General features: G+C 40.1%; 2 protein-coding genes across 2 annotated transcripts in view; both read left to right on the plus strand.

Moving 5' to 3' along the window:
• The window catches only part of LOC142501298 (beta-1,4-galactosyltransferase 1-like), a 77,690-nt gene extending 61,339 nt beyond the window's left edge, over positions 1-16,351 (plus strand). The window contains exons 3-8 of the mRNA XM_075611037.1: positions 555-665; positions 2,346-2,578; positions 8,445-8,632; positions 10,848-10,970; positions 12,665-12,769; positions 14,572-16,351. Coding sequence (XP_075467152.1) covers positions 555-665; positions 2,346-2,578; positions 8,445-8,632; positions 10,848-10,970; positions 12,665-12,769; positions 14,572-14,710 — 899 coding nt within the window. The 3' untranslated portion in view covers positions 14,711-16,351. The remainder of the gene's footprint in view (positions 1-554; positions 666-2,345; positions 2,579-8,444; positions 8,633-10,847; positions 10,971-12,664; positions 12,770-14,571) is intronic.
• A 2,603-nt stretch (positions 16,352-18,954) lies between these two features.
• Positions 18,955-21,376, plus strand: part of LSM4 (LSM4 homolog, U6 small nuclear RNA and mRNA degradation associated) — a 47,751-nt gene continuing 45,329 nt past the window's right edge. The window contains exon 1 of the mRNA XM_075611040.1: positions 18,955-20,038. Coding sequence (XP_075467155.1) covers positions 20,036-20,038 — 3 coding nt within the window. The 5' untranslated portion in view covers positions 18,955-20,035. The remainder of the gene's footprint in view (positions 20,039-21,376) is intronic.

Consider the following 21,376-nt stretch of genomic DNA (forward strand, 5'->3'; position numbering starts at 1 on the left):
CCACCCCTGATGTAACTGGTTGATAGTTTCCTGGTTTGTAAACATAGCAGACAAAAAGGAAAGAAGGAAGAGGGGGGGTTATAAAACCATGTAGAGAGAACTGCTGCTTTAGCTGTGTACTACAAAGAATATCCCAAACTGATAACTCCAAAAGGAGGAAAGAGCTGTGTTTGAGTGGATCCACTGATTCTGCACTTCCGTGTCCTAGGCTTAGTGATATATGGCGATTTAATGCAGCAGTAAAAAGCTCTACAGAACGCATGTAATAATGTGGATCGGAAGCTAAAAGTGACATGGCCACTCTGTACTCATTTGTATGTCACTACCCAGAGTCCTTGTCTACAGCTTAACCACTATAACATGTAACAATGGGGGAATTAAGCCGTTTTGGTGACCTGTGGAAGACATGCAAACACACTCATGGGTATATTATACTAAGAATGTGAAGCAACAGACTGATAATCAGTGACATTTTTTGACCCCTGCTTTGTCAAAGAAGTATGCAACGCGTTGGCAAACATTGTCATAATGTATACTAATGTTTTCTTTTTTAGATTCTAGTGGAATTGGAAACCGAAGTAGCTTGTGGTTTAAATATATTGGTTTCCAATCCAGAAATCAAACAGAAGAATTACCTCTATGTCCTGAAATTCCACCCAATTTAGGTAAGTGGGTACGCTATATTCACTTTTTTATCAATTAGTATTTCTTATCGAGGTTACTTTTGCATGGAGAGGGGGGCAGAAGTAATATTTACTACAAGAATGTATATAAAGGAACGTTATAAATGAGAAATCAAACAAGCAAAAGCCAGGAAATGTAGAGCTATGGCGGGCAGCCTGGGATCGTTAACTCCGTCCCCCTCATTCTTGTTCAGATTTTTTCTGACAGTTGAGTTATGAACACTCACATTAGCCAAGGCCACAGAGCCGTTTTAAGACCTTCGTAGGCCCTAGGCACTTTTATTTCTAGAGGCCTGTGTGTCCGATATTTTTACAAATTTTTATGCTAATTTCATCGTTTGCTGGTTTCTTTCGATACTAGCGATATTTGGCATCGATACTTTTGTTTCAATATTTAAAGGTATCGATACTTCGAAGGCATTTTAAATTAAAATTTGCTGTTTTCTCTTATTTTGTGATTTTTTTTGTTTAGGTATTTTTTCAAGTGAAATATTGTAGGCCCCAAAAAGGTTCGTAGGCCCTAGGCACTGTGCGTAGTTGGCCTAATGTATAAAGTGGCCCTGCAAGGTGAGAGTGGCCTGCAGAGCCTTTGATGTTACTCTGGGGTTCTTTGTGACTTCCTGGATGATTTGCCAGTTTGTTCTTGGAGAGATTTTGCTAGGACGACCGCTCCTGGGTAGAGGGACTGTGGTCTTGAACTTTCTAAATTTGTCTGATTTTGTAACCTTTTCTAGACTCATGAGCTTCAATAACTGCTTTTCTTATTTCTTTTGATTGTGGCATGACGTGTTTCCACACGCCTAGATGGTGAAGACCAAGCGCACAACGTTTCTGAACTTTATATAGGGTGCAGCCTCCCAAACTCACACCTGAAGATCTACCTAATTATTTAAACACCCGATTGTAATTATCCCCTTTAATTTAGCTGCTAAAACCGGGGGTTTCACTTACTTTGCACATACCCTTAGTCTTAATTACTCGTTTGTCTCATTCATACATCATTTTGTTTCAAAAGACATGGAATTGGTTAATATAAACTCTATTGGATATTTAAGAAAATACTGGTTTGATTTAAGAAGGTTATGATGGAAAAAAGTTGTAATTTCTGTAATAATCATTGGGGTTCAACAACTGAGCCACTGAGTGAGCCACCTGTGCTGAAGCAGGGATGTCCTGGAAACCTAACCTGTTGGTGGCCCTTGAGGATTGGAGTTGGCCTCCCCTACTGTATAGGAATGTTTCTATCATCTCCCCTTTGCCACTGCAGGCTCGTACTGTATGCAGTGGTCATAGCAGATTTTAAATAGTGGTGCTGTGTCTGATTTACAAAAGAAAAACGTTAATCTAATAAAACAAGGAATAAATTATGTGCAGTGTGTTTGAAAGATGCCACCAATAATTATGCCGTAAAAATAGGAAGGCGTTCTAATATGAAGCAGATTGTGAAATTGTAAATGTGTGGAAAAAAATAAAAAAGTGGTCCTCTGGGTGTAAATATTTTAAAAGTAGTGGTACCCTAGGAGTGAGAAGAAAATGTAGTCCTCACACTGAATAAATCCCATCGTCTTTCATAAGAAAGAAAAACTTCCAAGCATCCAGGGTTTCTGAATGTGTGCTCTAAACCTCACAATGCCAATGACATGTTTTTATTCTCCTCAACAGGTCCTTTAAACATCAACACAAATCCAGGCGTGTCCATGAAGAAGATCATTTCTGAAAATACAAATGTGCAGTTTGGGGGGCACGGTAAACCCCAGCTATGCCAAGCGCGTCAGAAAATTGCCATCATTATTCCCTTCCGTAACCGTGAACCCCATCTTAAAATCTGGCTGCACTATATGCATCCGTTCCTAACGAGACAGGAGGGCGACTATGGTATATATGTCGTTGAACAGGTCAGAGCAGATCACATTTACCTTACTGAATTACAAAGCAAAAAATGACCAATAATGCTGTTGCCTTACAGGCATATTACACGTGACATTACATAGGTTAATATATACAAAAGAATATGTATGTAGCGCTGACTGCGTTCGTAGCGCAGTACACATAATTTTGCAAGCACCATGAGTCACTGCCCTGAAAAACTTACAACCTAATTTTGTGCCTAAGGCACAGTGAGATAAAGTGATTTGTCTAAGATCACAAGGAGAGCTGACACCGGGAATCTAACTGGGTCTATACACTTCAAAGGCTGTAACATTACTAATGAGCTACTCAGGGGTAATGTGACTGTGTATTTATGTGTTCTATATAGTGTATGTCCATTGTGTGTGTGTCTGTGTATATATATGCATATATTTGTGTGTGTATTACCATCATCATAATCATATACAGCCCTTGTCGATCCACTGCTGCATGAAGGCCTTCAGGTACTGTGGTTGTAAGCCTGTCTTTTCTATGTTGCTCCAACAAAGTTTCTGATTTCATCCTCCCATCTCTTTTTTTGGCACTGTCTTGGTCTTTAGCTATCCATTGGAATCCAGTCAAGTTCCATTTTTGTGAAACGATGATCATTTCTTCTTGCGATATGTCAGGTCCAATGCCATTTCAATTTCTTCGCCCTCGTGATGATGTCACAGATTTTGTTTCCTTCCGCACCCATTAATTCGTTTTCTTGTCTCTTGTATTGTATGTCTTTATTTTTATCTCTTCAGGTAATACCTATAATACGTACATCTCTCTATACCTCTTTGAGTTGTCTGAAGGTTCTGAGTTATCTTCAGTTTTAGGGCTCAAGCTTCACATCCATATGTTAACACCACCAGTATATATTGGTTGTACACTTTCCTCTTGAGGCACTTGTGGAAGGTTCACTTGAATGATTGTGTAGTTTCTTCCAAATGCACACTATCCCATCTTCATTCTCATATTGATTTCATTTGAAAGGTTCCCATCTATTGATAATTGCTGGCCAAGGTAGACATAGTTTTACACGCCGAGCGCACCAGTACACGCACATGAGTGCGGGTACATAAACGCACTTTTTTCCTTTATTGCAATTAGACATCGTTTTCGACTTCATCTGGTTCTTTCCCACCTATTTTGATTGTTGGCCATAACTGTAGTCTTGCTGAGATTCATATCGAGGCCCACCACCTTACTTGCTTCAGTGTCTACTTTGATTTGTTGCTTGTGGTCTACTGGACTTGTGGCAAAAATAACAATGTTGTCTACAAATTATAAGTAACTCAAGTATTTACCATTAATTTGAATTCACTTTTCTTCCCAATGCAATGTCTTGAACAATTCTTCAACTGTTACTGTAAAAACCTTTAGTAACATGTTTCCCTGCTACAGTCCCTTACTTGTGTCTTCATGTAACCCAATGGTTGATGTGGCTCATCCTTGTAATGTTTGTTATCAATATGCTTCTTTAACATTATCTTCTTAATGCATTCAAAACAGCTGAGGTGTAGACACATTGACATGCTTTTTCATAATCCTAAAATGAATGGTAGATCATATTCATTACTGTGGAAAATTCGAATCTTGTGCAACTTACATGTAGCCCATTGTGTTGTATTGTATTCCCTGTGAAATCCCGCTTGTTCTCTAGACTGGGCAAAGTCCAGGATCTGTTGCAGCCGATTAGTGAGTATGTTAGTGTAGCCCCCCTCTGGGGACTACTAATTAGTGTAAGGGGTTAACGGCATTAATGGGTTAACCAGGTGGGATCACTCTGGTATTGTCCCTCCCCGTCATGTGATGTAGAATATCTTATGACCAGTAATTTCATCATAAGGAAATAGAAGGCTATATACAGTACATAGCTCCACCCAATGTTCTAGAAGCAGTTTCCTCTGAGTTCTAGGAAAAAGCCCTCACAGTGAGTCCTGTAAATATGTTTGTGTATAGATATGTATTTTAAGAGTCTACTGTCCCTGTTTATTGTTTTCCATTAAGGAACATGCCCTATATAGTTAGCACCTATAGTAATGGCTCAAAATTGTTCTCATGCACGAAGAGGAGTGAGCATGTACTTAGGAGTTCTCAGAGTAGTAACTCCGGAGCATAATTGTATCGGCCCCATCGACAGGTCCTTTGTAAACTGCCAATCCAATGTGCATGGATGAAGTATGCAGTACACAGTAAAGGAATACTGATCCCAGAAAGCAGAGTGTATTCCGAGCAGGGCAAAAATTAAGAAGATGACGCACCACCATAGAAATAAATGTAGAGAGGGTGACTTCCGTAACAAAATATGTATTTGATCATGTAAAATCTGACCTTGATAAAGCGCTTAGCACACATGTAGTTTATTTTACATATCTCTGTATTAGCATGATCAAATAAATATTTTGTTACTGAAGTCACCCTCTTTCCATTTATTTGTATGGTGGAGCATTGCATCTTCTTTGTTTTTGCCCCCTGTTCCAGTGCCCTGGCGGATTCCACACCGGAGGATTCCCACAAATGTATGAAGCTGATTCATTAAGTCAAGGATCTTCCACGCTGCAGTACGTGAGCTCCGTTGATTACTCAAGCATTTACTAAGTGAGTGGGGCTAGCAGAAATGTTATACGCCATTTTTTCCTGGTTGCTGCATATTCTCATAGAGAAAGAACCAGGTAGGCGTTATCTTCATTTATAACTAGTCCCACGCCTGTATGCTGTATATGGATATTTCTTAGGGAAAATCTCCTTAAAAATAATTTAAAAGAAATGCTTTCATATTCTCTTGTTATAGCACTCTGTTGAGCCCCAGATTCCTTTCTGGACTTCTACATATTACCAGCAGGGGGCCATTGGGGATGGGGTACTATTAACGCTATGAAGGAGATTAAGTACCTCACCAAAGTAGGAGTGAGAGCTACCAGGGGAAGAAACACAGAGTCATTTTCTGATTTGCCACCGGTTAACATGTCTAACATGAAGTATGTCCTTGTACGGCAAGCCTTATAAATGGATGTGAATAAAGCTCTTTTTCGACAATGAAAGTTCCTGGCGCCCATCCTTATTCTATCTGCATATCCACACCCAGCCTTCAATGACCCACTTCCCTGAACAGGGATGAGAGACTGAGCATTGTCATGTATATAGTTGAACTCGATTTAAACTCCTTTAGAGCAAGACAAGGAGGGTTACATTTGTAAAAATGTTGTAAGTGATTGGAAGTAGACTGATTGATCTGTAGTTCTTGAGATATTCTTCGTCTTTTTTCTTATGAATGAGAATAACTATGGCATTGATCCTTTGTTCTGGAATTTTCCTGTTCTTTAAGGAGCATGTAAAGAGTTTGTTGCAAGTGTAATCCCTCGTCCCAGGTGCCAGGAATGTTTATGTAATAGCGCACGGGGGAAGAGTTCACCTCGCGGCTTGTGTGGTAACACGTGTAGTCTTATCAAGAGAGAGGATTTCCTTGATTTAAAGTTATGGTGCTGTAGGGTGCCTCCACCAAGTAAGGGCTGAGGGTACACAGATGGTACCCCAGTGTTCCCCCTTTGTAAGAATATACCAGATACAGATATACAGTACTTGCAGTGTAAACACCACAAAGCTATTTCTCTTAACTGTAAAGTCAGTTTATAAGGAGAGGTGGTTATGCAATATTGACGTACTTATGTTTGGCAGTTCTCATTCATATACAACCATATAACGACCTTAGTACTATAAAGTGTCAGTGTTGGAGTGTATATAAGATAGTCCAACAGTCCTGCAAATGAAGGTAACCGTCTAGAGATGGACAAGTACAAATGTTGGCGCTTGTTGGGAGCAAAACTTGTATATCATTGCAGGCCTGATACGTTAAAGTAGATTTGTACTTTCTAATCATCCAAAGAAAAACCAAGAATATGCAGGAGAGGTTCTGTTATACAGCCCTACCGTACTCTCAGCATGGCTCGCTCCCTTTCAATTGTCGCTCTCAGTTGCCTTCAAGGGGGAAATTGCTAGCTTGGTAATCCTCCGGCAGAGGAAATAAGTATCTATGCAGTTCTTTGGAATCCTCCAAATGGCGCTCTCCTCTCTCTCTCTCTCTCTCCTAATTCTCTCAAGCCTGCAAGTGTCTCCTCCAAAGTCCCCCCTTCCTCTTGTGTACTATCATAGTTCCCCCAGGACATACTTGAAAACGAGTGGTAACTCTCAATGTATAACTTCCTGGTAAAATATTTTATAAATAAATAATAGTTCAGAGTTCAGCCCCCAACACCTCTGGGTCCTAAAACCCACTATTTGTCCTCTTCTCGCTGGCACTGTGCTGTATGTAGAGCACTCAAATACTTCTACACATCTATACATATTGCACATGCATATATGGGGCATTATACAAAGATTTTATGTATTTCTTCCCTAGATTCTTTCAAGATTTCAGTTGTAGAAAATAGTTGTTTGTAGTAAATCTTCGCTTGGAGCCTTCCCATTCTTCATTTTTTGTGCGTGATGATTTGCTTCTTCCCAAGTCACTGCTTTTGTCTTCTTTAAACCTTTATGTTCAATTGTCGTCTTCACCATATCATAGTTACATGTTCTTACATCTTGAATTATGCGCTTGCGTATAATCTTGCACAACTTTGTATATTCAATTTTCGTGCTCTTATATTGGGATGGATTAAGTTCTTGTTTAATCACTAACTGCTTTGTCCACTCTGATATTTTCTTATCCTGTTTTTTGTTAGCAATTCCTCCATTCAATATAGTTTTAATTTTTTTTTAATTTCATTGGATCCACTCCATGTCCATTTACTATTTGGATTTGTGTTGAATAATGAATTCATGATGTAGAAGATTTCACATTCTGAAACTTCGACCAATCTGTCTCCATGTTCAGTCCTGCTATAACGTTACTTACCAACTCATACTTTGTCTTTCCACTGGAATAAAAAAAGATGCCTGCTTTTGAGCTCAATTAATGCTTCATCTTCTTACTTCATTAACACCAACAATATCCCATGTAATATTTTCAAGCTCATCTTTCAGTGCTGCTTCACTGGAAAGAGTTCGGCAGCTGTAGGTAGCCAGACGGTGATGGTTCAAATGACACCTCGTGATTAACCTCCATGGATTCTTTGCACCCTCTGCCTTCATACCTTCTTCCTGAGTACTGTAAAGCCCAGGGATAATCCAGCCTCTGGAGAATGAGCACCATTGTTTTTCGGTATCAGAAGCTTCTGACAATCAAAGAAATATGGAGAGATGTGTGCTGGGCATTCCAGAAAGAGACAAGGAAAAAAATGAATGGGTTTGAGAGCAAACAAAATTCTGTAACATCACCACATGTGTGTCGAAATTAAAATGACAGAGGGCTGGACATATCGCCAGAAGAAATAACCATCATTGGACAAATACTACTTAACTGGATTCCAAGCGAAATTATAAGACCAATATGATAACCAAAGGTAAGATGGGAGGATGAACTAAGGAAATGTATTGGAGCAATCTGTAGAAGAGAGGCTTCCAAGCACAGGATGTGGAAGGTCATAGGGGAGGCCTTCATCCAACAGTGGATCAACAAGGGAAGATGATGATGATGATGATGCTGATGATGATACATTTATATGTATATATGTTTGTATACTGTATGTGTGGTAATGTCTGTGTAGGTGTATGTATATATTTATGTGTGATAATAATCCAGTCCTGGTTTTATGGTCCGTTAGCAGCTTTGGCATAATACCATGATCTGAAGTAAGAGTGGCCTGCTTCATTATCACATTGCCAGCCTGGACTTAAAGTACATGACAAGACTGGAAATCCACCATTCAACAGTCCATAAATCCTAAAGAGAACCCCCTTAATATCTCTAAATATCTTGTTCTACAGACTGAAGATACAATATTCAACAGAGCCAAACTGATGAATGTTGGTTACACAGAGGCGTTGAAGGATTATGATTATACCTGCTTTATCTTCAGTGATGTCGATATTATCCCAATGGACCAGAGGAATCTGTACAGGTGCTCTGTAAATCCAAGGCATATGGCCAATTCTCTGGACAAATTTAATTTCCAGTAAGCATTTGAGCATTATTATGTATTTCATGGTTTACGTTCAGGAAATACTAAAGGACCTCAACATGAATGAGAGAAGGAAGCGGGGGGATATGATTAAGCCTTTCATATGAAGGGTTTCAACAAGGTGCAGGAAAGAAGCATATGTCAGAGAAGAAGATGTGCTAAAACAAGAGGTTATGCTCTGAAGCTGAAGTGTGCAAGGCTAAGGGAAAACATGAGGAAGTACTTCCTAGAAAGGGTGGGGGATTCGTGGCATAGCATACCAGCACAGGTAGTACACGCTAATAAAGTAAGATGATTCAAAAATTGTAGAAAAAGTCCTTATGCTGTCCTAAATATAAAATAAATAAATCAAGGATCAAATAGGGTCTCAGTTTTACAACAGGTAGAAAATGGGCAGACTAGCTAGATAGTCTGCTGCCAAAATTCTATATCTCTGTGTATCGACCTTAATCTTAGCCTTCCACTCGAACCCCAGCATTTCTACTCTTCTACTGTTATTTCCTGACCTCTTGCTGCACCCTTTGCACTAGAAGGCTTTGGGCTTTCTAATGAATTTTAAAGAAGTATAATGCGTGGTGCTAAGAACTGTATACAGCTATAATGATAATATTATGAAGATAATGAATCCTATATGAGGTGTGGTATATATTGTTGATTGTAGGGGGGTACTGGGTGTGGTGTCCTAATTGGTAAACCACCATAGATGGCACTCATATTGTCCAGGAACCCAAAGGCTAATGATCACCCCAATGAATAGTACCCTAATCCCTTTGTGGAATAATGATATGACCATGTAGCAAGCAAGAAAACTCACGAGTCTGCTGCAGCGTCCACGTTGATCCCACCAGACCTCTGGGTGTGCCTCCGTCCTTGGAGATGGATGCAGATAAGAGAGAGAAATGGCAGAGCACAACTGGAATCATCCAAACAAAAAGTTAGGAGGAAAGTGCGTTATCCATAAAACACTTAATAGTCATGGAAGGAAAAAGGCATTACCCTACCTTGCCCTTTTTCCTTCCATGACTATTAATTTTTTTATGGATAACGCACTTTCCACCTAAGTTTTTGTTTGGATGATTCCGGTTGTGCTCTGCCATTTCTCTCTCTTATCTAATGAATTTTAAAGGCTTGGATTTACCAAACCTAGTTGAGCTTTATTACCCAACATCCATTTGCTTAATTGAGTGCCAAGAGTGTATTTACAGTGGTGTTTTGTAGGGTAAAATGTGCTACGACCCTAAGTAAAAATTTTTTTTTTACTTCTAACCTGCAATAAATATTTCACCTGTGGAATGTGGTGGAAGAAATATGTATCCCTCCCAGTTAGTACTTTAGCTCCATTCATAATAATGCCACACTATGCAGTTTCTTGTTCATCCCAAATCCTTGCATAAAAACCGTCCTGTTTATTGTCTCTGGGGATTATTTGGGTTGTACCAAGGGGGGATGAAGGACTTTGACATCTACTACTTTGGTGTTTCTACATGTGACTATGGGAAAGTACATTGAATTTCAATTGGGACACCATTTCTTGGCCCTTGCATAACCTTCGCAAGGGCTCAACAATGCTGTCCCTCCCTTTTAAGGCCAGGAGACACCATGTAGTCTAGTCGTGATGCAAAAGTCTGGACTGACCTTCTCATGGTGCAAATGTTTTATGCATTTCGCCTTCTGCTTATTCTAATAGAGAACAGGAGAGGTAAAGCATTGGTTCGCTTTGACATGGGAATAAAGGACAATGAATGTATTAATATCTCTTGATAGAAAGTTAATTTAAGAAATTATGAGTACTAGTGGATCCCAGAAGGGTTAGATTTCTAAAGAGAGGAAAATAAATAGCTCAGGGTAATATTGCCTATTTTGAAACTGCATGGTGGAATGTCACAGAATTGAGCCGAACAGGGCTTTGACATAACCATACTATGACAAGTAAGAAATGCATGAAATCTAGAGCCTATAGTACTGTGTCTACACTATGGGTGTTATTTACTAAAGTCTCCCAGCTGCAAACCTGGGGCAAAATCTGTGCACCAAATTTATCAAAGGAAAAAGTCTTATTGATTTTAAATATGGCTTATTTTTTTTTTGCACAGATATCCTTCCAACTTTGGCAGGCAGGAGATGTTTTAGCATATAGACCCCCTATATCTGTGAGGAAAGGTAACTGTGCTAGTGAATGACCTCATGTATCTGTAATATTTTCCCATAGACTACCCTACGCAGCTATTTTTGGAGGAATAGTGGCTTTCACAAAGGAGCAGTTTCTCAAAGTGAATGGCTTCTCCAATGTGTTCTGGGGCTGGGGAGGAGAAGATGATGAACTATACAACAGGTTGGTGTCTTTAAATTACTCCAAGTGATCATTCCAAGGTAACTGAATATGGAGTGCAGTTTTCGGCATCTCGCCATGAAAACAGACATTATGGAACTGCGCCACCAACTTAGTAAAGGGGATGGATGGTCTGACTGACTTACAAGGAAAGACTAGCCAAATTAAAATTGTTTACATTAGAAAAAAGGCCTCTAAGAGGGGATATGAGTACTATTTACAAATATATTCAAGGTCAATACTGTACAAGGAACTTTCCATCCCAGGACTTAGCAATGCATTCTTAAGCTGTGAAGGTACATGTTCACACATAACAAGGTTTTAAATCGGGTTAGCGCCGTGTAAAGTCAGTAACAGACTTCTGTGGATCTAGGCCTTAGATGTACTCTATCTGTTGGCGACTAATTGTATCATTATTTTAGAGACCAAATAATAATACAATTTGCCTGTGGATTTGAGGACTAAATAATACACAGCCGGTATTGGTCTATTTTCAAAAAAGCATCACCTACATTTAACCTATTAAAAAAATACCACCGCAATTCGGTCACTTTTGGCCCTGGGAAGGGCTGCACTTTTAAAACTGGCTTAAAATAAGTGTACATTTTTGTAAAAGTGTAATTGACCTAACCTTAACCTTTTTGCTGCCCTATTGACGTACATGGATTGGCATGGAGACCCCAAATCTAACCCTGCTAAAATCAAAAAGCTGGCTGTTCTTGTTTCTTTGGAAATTAATTACAAACTGCATTTCTTAGGCTGAGTCCAGGCTGACCCGTGCTGAGGCCCGCTGGCGCTTGTCACTGAGCCCCTGCAGCCGCAATGAGAGCGGCTTTAGCAGGGGCTCGCGCACGCGTCCGCAGTTGTGCGGAGGGGTAGCTGTTAAAACATTTTTAGTTTGAGCGCTCACGGGAGTGCAGGGCTGGTCACGTGAGTGGTTCGCCCAATGACGGCGAACCAGCTCCGTGACGTCACTGGCCCGCCCCCCGACACGCCCCCGGACAGCGCGGGAACTAAGGCAAGGCAAAGCACCCGCTTTCCCTCAGCCTCAGCGCGCCTCTGCACGGCTGCAGTTACCATGGACTCAGACTTATGGAGCTCGGAATGGTGGAGTGTTTGTCAGCTAAGTGTTTCCTCTTCCCTTATCCCGCCTTGTCTTGATCAGCGAGCCAGTAAAGATAAGTGGGGGCAGAAGAGGTACAGTAAGGGAGGCTTTGTCTATGCAAATTCTTATTGAAAACAACGTGACATCAGCCAAATAGGAGCAGCCAGAGGAAATCAAACTCACCTCCCAAGTCTCAACTCATTGTGTTTACAAACTGACTTACATTTTTTTTTAAATAGCCTACTTATATGTGTCAGATTTTGATTAAATGTAAAAAAAAAGATCAACTCCTAGATGTCACCCTTAAAATATGTCACTGCCAGTAGAACACTTTGGACCTACAGCATGAGGGACCACAGCTCTAGATGCAGTGAAACCAGTACACATGTCAATGTATTTGCTAGTGTAGTTACTGGTGCCAATGTATGGGCCTAACTGCATGTGCTTGCATGACCTTTGTTTGCCAGTGTGTATATTACTTTTCAACGTGTTGTTGTTTGCCCCTCTGGCAGTGAAAAGGTTAAGTAGATACAAAAAGTGAGCAGTCCTTTGAATTAATAGGACGTTTTTTTTTTCTTTTTCCCTCTACCAGGGTGGTTGCTGCAGGGATGAGGATTGAACGACCAGAGCAAGTAATTGCCAGATCGAAAATGATCACTCATAACAGAGACACTGGTAATGAAAGAACAGGGAAGAGGTATGTGCCAAAAACTCTGGGGTATAGTCCGCTTTTGGGCATGGACATTCAGCCCAGGCAAAGTGTATGGGCAATATTTTTCAAAATGGGAGTGCAACCATGTAGAATTTAAAAAAAGAAAAAATAGGTAGTGTAGTAGAGTAGTTCCAAAAACTTGAAAAACACAAAATGTATTTTTATGCGCTCACATTTCTACTTACCTCCGAAGGGGGTTGCAGGTATCTCCTGCAAGTTTAAAGCTCCCGTGTCACGTGGAACAATAGGAAGCCACAGCAGATGACATCACAGCTTCCTATTGACCTGCAGGATGGGGGAGCTTTGAAAAGTAGCCATTACGGGAACCCCAGCAAGCGAGCTGGAACAGCTACTGGCACCCCATATGGAGGTAAGTATCTTCGAAAGCAGGGGGTCCCCGGAGCTGAAATTAATGGGTTTCAGCTCCGGGGACCCCCTTTGTAAAAAAAAAAGAAAGAAAGAAAGGGGAGAGAGAAAAAATTACCAGCATGGATTGCCGCTTTAAATCATCCCTGTGATTTAGCATCTGTGAATCTTCTTGATGTCAATTTGATACCTTTTGTCAATATTTGGAACATGAATAAAAAGTGAGGCAAAAGAATACAATATATAGTTTAGTATATTCAAGACCGTTTTTAGCATATTGCATTCACATAAATAAAAGCTTTGCAAAGAAGGTTGTGTTGGTCCTTTCTTCCATGTAGCAACAAAGGAGGGAGAGGGAGTAGGTGGTACAGTATTTATACCTTTTATTGGAACACCTAGTTGATATGTTACAAACTTTCGAACCGCTCAGGGAACCGCTAAGGGTCCTTCATCAGGTGTCCAGATGAAGAACCCAGATAGGTTGGAAAGCTTGTAACATATCAACTAGCTGTTGGTCCAAGAAAAAAGATATACTGTACCACCTACTCTCTCCCCCTCCTTTGTTACTACATAAATAAAAGCTTATAGCAGTAATATGGGAGTTGCGCTGCAGAAACTAGACAGTATGGAAGATGCCCTTTACGGTGCCACAAGGACTCCCCAACACAAAATAGTCCTGGTTGTGAAACCTTTTATTGGACCAACATAAGAGTTCCTCATAGCAGAAATTATAATGTACAGAGCTTTAGCATTATACATCTGTGCTCCATGTGTATTTGTCTTAGCTTTGCAAACTTTTTTAAATGTTTGCAATTTTTCAAGTAAAGGTCTCAGCAGCCTAAAATATGGGTTTGAGGCAGGCCCGCCAACAGTTTTCCCGGGGTCCAGGCTGGAGTCTTTACCTGGGCACCAGGTTGCCGGTTGGGGGGGCTGCGTGTTGGTGGGTTGTTGAGCAGGTACTAACAGGTTGTTAAGCAGATCGGAAGTGTTGGCGGCCGTATTGTTAAATGGGGAAGGCAGCTAAGGGTTCCGCGTGGCCCCAGCAGAGGAAGGGACCTGGCTGGCCAATAATTGCAGAACTTGCACCCGAATTCTGGTCAGCTGGGTCCAACATCTGGGGACAAGTGTCCTCCCCCCCTCCGCCACTTGTCCCCACTTTCATCCCGTTGGCGGCCCTGTTTCTGGAGTCACTTGAATACCACATGGCGAGATACCTGGGAAATAAGATTAAAATATGCAAATTACGCTAGTTTGAATATGCAGGTTTATTTCCCAGGTATCTGAAGTGTGCTCACAGGTTACTCTACATGTGGAATATAAATTACTATGTGGAGGTATATAAATCAATGGGTGCACTACTAAATCGGACTCTTCCCTTTCTCCTTCCCCCTCCACGTCTTTTTTTTTTTAATATGTACTAGTTTTCACCTGATAAATGAAGCTGCTCATCGGATGCACAAGGACGGTCTGAGTTCCCTAGATTACACCATCATCGGCATCGCAAAGCACAGACTTTACACTAAAGTCACAGTTGACATTGGAAACCCCGAAAACAATTGAATTTGAAGTACTGTGTACGACAGAAAGCTGAAGTCACCTAATTTATTCATACTTGAACTGTTTACAAAGTGGAAAATGTCCTAATTTATCATAATATATATATATATATATATGTCCACACGGTTGTAACTGAAGCTCAGTGTTGTATTGACTGGCTGTGATGCAGATAATTCAGGTTAGTTCAGAGACTATGGGTTCACATAATTCGGATCAAGTTAGCAGATGTAAATCTGGATCAGCGCTCATGTCAAATTGGAAGAGAAATATCAACAGATATTGTTACTGGATGGTCCTGTAAAAATACAGCAGATGTCATAGCCCAATTCAACACAATGTGAGAATCTATTATATTTCTATCAGTCTCCCTAACAGGATCTCCAATGGAAACAAATACTTGAAAAGACATTTATAGGAAAACCCAACCTGTTCTAATCTATTGCTTTTAACCACACCTCTGCTCCTCTGGTAACACAGTGGGTTAATATAGTTCCTGTCCCAGATAACTACATGCTCAATTTTACATTTGTTTAGCAAATTGGATAATACAGCGACGACAATCTAAAATGTGTTTGGAAGATCGTTGAGGAACCAACATGAAAACTCATCCTACTTCCCTTATTTTGGAAAATAAAATGAGGATTTTGATGAACTATGTACAACTATACTAATGTTACAACAATATACCTCTAATATGTTTTAGGAGCAGTCGGGCATTTTTTTTTTATTTTAAACTGCAAATTATCAGCACAATTAGGTTAATTTAAAACTAACTCTCCTGCTGCTGGAGAAGCCACTGCACGAATATCATTGTCATAAATATATATTTAACGTGAACATATTTACAGCCGCAAAATAGAAAGCGTACCCACAGCACTCATATAAATGGCTATAACACAAAATGATTATTTTTTTAAATGCTCTGATTTAATAAAGTGAAAGCATATCAAGATATACTGTATGTACAATACAGAGTACTGCAGGCAAACAATCACCCAGACAAACCGCCCACGTGAGAGAGTACCCACGGACACTGGGGTAACAGGGCACTGGGGGACAGGGAACACACACAAATTCTCGCTGAACAACACATTAAAGCTGCAGTTCAGTCAATATCCTGCATGTGTGTTTTTTTAATAAATCAGTTCTGTAGTAAGAAAAAATACTTTTAGCATTTTCTGTTTAAAAAAAAAACAACTTTTAAAGACCAATTTTCTTGTATTCTATTTTAACAGCCATTTGCTAAGGCACTGCCCCTTCATGTCCTGTCACAAGCTCTGACACACCTCTTTGTCAGCCCTCCCCTCCCTCTAGCACATGTCAGTGCAGGAATGCTCATGAATATTCATGAGCTTCCACTGACAGACAAGCAGAATATAAACAGATCCCTTCACTAATTATGTCACCAAATTTCGACCTATCAATACATGGAGAACGAATTGACCGGCAGCTATACAGTTCTTTAGGTAATTAGAGATTGCACACATAAAACTATTGAAGTAAATAAATAAATAAAAAAAAAAAAAAACTGAACTGCAGCTTTAAAACACACAAAAACGTGCTACACAATGCCAAAAAGCAAAGAGAACCAAAGATAAATGTACGGGAAAATAAAGTCCAGAAACCGTATTTTTATTCCTATCACGTTTAGCAATCCCTTTTTGCACTATATGTGTATGTTGTTTCTTTTTATATACTCCCGGATGTGAGTGCGCTCCTGACCCCCTGCCTCTACACTAAGTCAGCTTGTGCCTATCCTTCAGTGTATCATTATACAAAGGAGGATACTATTGTACCTTAATTATATACCAATGAATATTTGTGTTGGTTATGATTGCTAAGTATTAATCTTGTATGCCGTGTGAACGCAGAGCTGCTCGGCATGTAATACAGTCTGTATTGTCAGAATAGCCTTGGTCTGAGCATGAGAGGGAGTGTTTCCTAGCCCTCTTATTATTAAGGTATATATTTGGTAAGCATCAATGTGTTCATCCACTGTAGCTCACTCAGTGTATTTATTTATTGGGTTCTCCCAGTCAGAACCAAATGTATTTTCTCAGTTTGTGTGCTGTAATAGGCTCCCATGTAATTACTTACAGGCTGAGACACTGTTGTCTTAGGATATGGATACTAAGTCAGCTAGTGCCTCTCCTTCAATGCATCGTTGTTTAAAGAAGGATCCTAATGTATCTTAATACTATGCCACTGAATGTTTGTAGTAGCTAATGTAGATACAAGCTGGAATTTAAGAGTTATCAAAAGCTCTGGCAGTTTCAGTGTCATCCACAGCAATAAGTGTTGGTCTTGTGTGGAATGATGCTCACTGCAGACTTACGGTAGTATAAATAGTTTCATATCCATATATATAGCGCTCTTTTCCATTGCCTACTAGACGAGCAGCCTAGAGGTTTTAAACAGATCGCTGCTCAGAATATAAGCTCGTAGGTACTTGGTTATAAATGCTAGTGCACTGTGTCTATCAGGTTAGAGACCCCATGTAGCAACGGACAGAACAAAATGGAAAAATACACATAATCGGACGCATCTAGGTTAGTCCCTGTCCGTGGTGTCATGGACCACTTCCTCATTAACGTCCACTAAGATTATGTAATCCGCACTGATGCTTCGGGCCGACGTACGGGCGCATAGCGCGCTTTCTCAAGGCAAAGGAGTATTAAACATTAAAGTGAACAGATATTATTACAATATTGGAATCACTGAGTAGCTTAATGGTAAGGGCGCTTATGAAATAGCTGAACCCGGTGCCAGCTCTTCTTGTAACCTTGAGTATGTCACTATCTGCATTAAGAGAGAAATCAGGCACTACATATCACCATTGGATCAACGCTGGAATCTGCTTCCACTTACATGATCATCTCATTTCATGCGAATTGTAATAGTAGAATTGAGAATCTGGCTAAGAGACCTAATAAATGTTCTCCATTAAAAGTATATTTATTACAAAAAGTTTAAAAGACCATGTAGTGGGCACGTTTTTCTCAGACAACTTATTAATGTAATTGGTTAGCAAAATTCACACCCATAAAGTAATTTTTTTTTTAAATGATTACGTTTCTATTTTCTTCAGGCCCATTTAATCGTAATCGTACATATTGTTTTTCCACTTTATCCCTTTAAACAGGGAAAAAACCAGCGCACTGCCAAAGTGGATCCCAAGCCAAAATAATAAAAAGTCTTCTTTATTGATCTATCTAAAAGTGGAGGTTTAATACCCTCCTACGCGTTTCGTGTACACATACACTTTATCAAGGAGTATGCAATGCATGTACATCACTACCTTTATATACACAAGACTGTTTCACAATTTATCCCTTTGACTAAAGATAGCAGCACATTTACTTTACACAAACACACAAAATATGTGTGTTTTCCACCAGTTTTATTGCAAATTAGATAAAGACTTTAAAAGCTTTCCAAGTACAGTAACTTCATACTTTGTAAGTGGATTTCCAATGGAAATATACAGTATGTTAACAATGGGAGATCTATGTATCAAGAGAAACGTTTGCACTGACACAGTTGTCCAAAAAAAATAGCATTTTTTTTCCTTCTGAAACACAACATATTTGTAATATTTTTTTTAGAAGTTAGAAGTTAGCACATGCTGCGCTAGTATACTGCACTAAAAAAAAGACTTTAAGATGGAGGAAAACACCATCAAGCTGGCCATTAGGAGTATAGCACAGCAGGAGAACTACAAGTCCCAGCAGCCTCAGGGGCTGCAGACCAGATGTTGCCAGGCAACCAATAGGGCTGAGAGATGCATGGTAGTTAGAATTCTGACAGTTGGGGTTCTGACAGTTAGGGGGACTGACAGTTGGAGCCAGGACAGAGAAAGGGGAGGTAGGGTCTGGGTGTCAGTGGCATCCAAACAAGGCCAGATTACACCTTTAGGTCCAAGATAGGCCACACTCACCTAATCAGATTGTGGTTGCTACAGGGAAACCCCTAGCTAGGGACATTTCCCCTGTAGCTGTATACAGTTAGTATATACAGTAGTACCATTTCAAGACGCCGCACAGCGATTTGCGGACTGTGGTCTGGGGCAGAACCACCACCGCACTATCATAGACTATCAAAGGTGAGACCCTCCTACTGGAGTTCACCCCACGCAGAGGCGGAGGCTTCGCTGATATCGACGTCGCTGGATCAGTGGATCCCTTTTGCTTTTTGGCCATACCCGGGGTGCTGGAGCACCTGGGCAGGTACCTCACAACGTGCACTAACTATAACACTTTCAGTTACTATGGGTAGCACTGTCTCACACATTGGGTGGGTTGGCTCTTGTGGACACCAGGGAGGTTGGGTGCCATGTGGTCCCTCAGTAATTTGGGGAAATCCCATCAGGAGTGGACACTATGGTTGGAGGGCACCATGGGGCTACGGCCGTGCAAGGCCTATATTGTATGTGGGTTAATGATATATCTTGTTGTACCTGTGTTCAGTAAACTGTTATTAAATACAAGTGTGTGATCTTATTGCATTGGGTCCTATGAAGGGGTTATTCGGCACTGTCAGGATCCCTCACAGGTGGAGGCGCTGTCAGGATCCCTCACAGGTGGAGGCGCTGTCACCAGACAGATCAGGTACACCCTGGGCAGTGGAGGTTCAGGCCTCCTGTGAGCCACAGTTAAAGCACCACACACACTCCGTAGCCACCAAATTTCCCAAAGGGTGGGGGAAACAGCACTACAACTATATTTTATTCCCCCCAAAAATAAACACAAAACACAAATGAATATGGCTGCTTAGCCATTCTCCCTTAGTGACATTGATATAACTCAAGGAACTTCATCTAAGATTAGGAGAATAAAAGGGCAGTCGCACATAGGGGACAATAAAAATGTGTATTTAAACAACTTATCACTATATCAGCTTCCTACAAAAGTCTACTACCCAAGAAAGCAGCAATCCCCCTATTCGTTTTTTTATTTACTCTTCTATCATTACAGAATTTGAACCAGAGCTGAACCACACTATTTTAAGCTTCCGAGAGATCAAAGTGGGCACCAAATTAGGTGGGCCCTGTGGTCCAATGGCTGCCTATTGGACAACCTCAGCTACCATATTTATATGTCTAGGAAGAACCTGGGTAAAAATAATGACGTTTAGCTCCAGAGGACCCACAGGTTTGAATTCTGTTTTAAAAAAATCAGCACAAAGAATGGGCGGGATTGCTGCTTTAAAGTAAAATAATTGTCTTATTTGCTTCCTGTGTAAAAATGAATGTTTCTATTTTCTTCAGCTTCATTTTATTCTACAGTTACCAGATAACTATGATTTTTCCTACTGCACTACAAAACGAGAATGGTACTTATGTTTACAGACCGTCATATCACACTTAGATAAGAATGTAGAATTAGACATTGACACATGCTTTCCGTATACAAATAAGGTGGGAAAAAAGCAGAAAAAAAGGGGAAGGGGGTGGGTTGTGGAATGTAATATTGGTGCTTTCATATGCAAATGTTTTATGTCACCTGCTGGCAGAATAAAATATAATGTATGCAATTATTATTGGCAACAGGGTTCAATGTTACTTTTCCATTACTTTTGACTCTTTAATTGCAAGAACAACTGTTACCTGCCAGTACTTATTTATAATACTGTACATACAAAATCTGTATTTTTTTACATGTTGTTTAACCACAGTTGATTGTTGTACAGTACATTAAATTCTTGTGTTCTTTCTCTGAGCTGCAAAGTCTTTTTTTCTTTGTGTAATTTTACACTTGAATATAATGTGCAGGATAAGCAGCGGTAGTGCTTAACCTGGCAAATGACAGGAGTTGGGGTATCAGTCCTCTGGCTGAAAAGCGTGGGCAAAAGGGTGCAGAATGACTGCATCATATTTATCAAATAAATAATCCCATTTTTTTAATAGGAATGTTTATAAATGAATAATCTTTAATAAATCTAGTGCTATCTTTCCCACAGTATGGAGACTTTGAGAAGTAGCCTTTGATAAAGACTCAAAATAAAACCAGAAAGGGGTGTATGTATAGCAAATAAATAGGTATTTATATAGTGAAGCATATAATCACAAGTAGCTGAAATATTAAAAACAAAGACTTTGCCTGAGTGTTGTGTAGCTGTGAAGCCCAATTAGGAGGGGTTGTCCCACACTCGGATCCTTCTGACATCCTCCTCTGGGTGCCTGGAGGTGGATCTGACTCTGGAGCCGATGTTGTGCTGCTGTACTTTGTCCCTCTGAAACGCTGATCCTCTGTTGGTCTTGGTTTAGGGCTAAATAAAAAGCTTATTCCTTAAAATCCTACGCGTTTCGGCACGCCGTGCCTTCTTCAGGGATAAAGTCTGCTTCCGATAGACATATACCCGCATAGAACGGTACTGACATGCAACACACACAGACAGACATAGACATGCAAACATTCGAATTAAACATGTATAATGCAGGCCGAAAGATATCCACATGACGCACACAGATAGAGACACAGACAAACACACACACACACACAGAAAATAGATATGCAAAGTAAAGACTGGAAAAATGCACACATTATCACATTAAATATGGGGCTTGTTTTGCAGATTTTAAATGAGAAAACTATGAATGCTTTCGGACACAGGCTTTTCATATGGACATGTACAGATACAAACGAGCAAACTGTATGTTACCCAAAACAA

This window comes from Ascaphus truei, chromosome 8, assembly GCF_040206685.1.
Source record: "Ascaphus truei isolate aAscTru1 chromosome 8, aAscTru1.hap1, whole genome shotgun sequence".
Classification (NCBI taxonomy): Eukaryota; Metazoa; Chordata; class Amphibia; order Anura; family Ascaphidae; genus Ascaphus; species Ascaphus truei.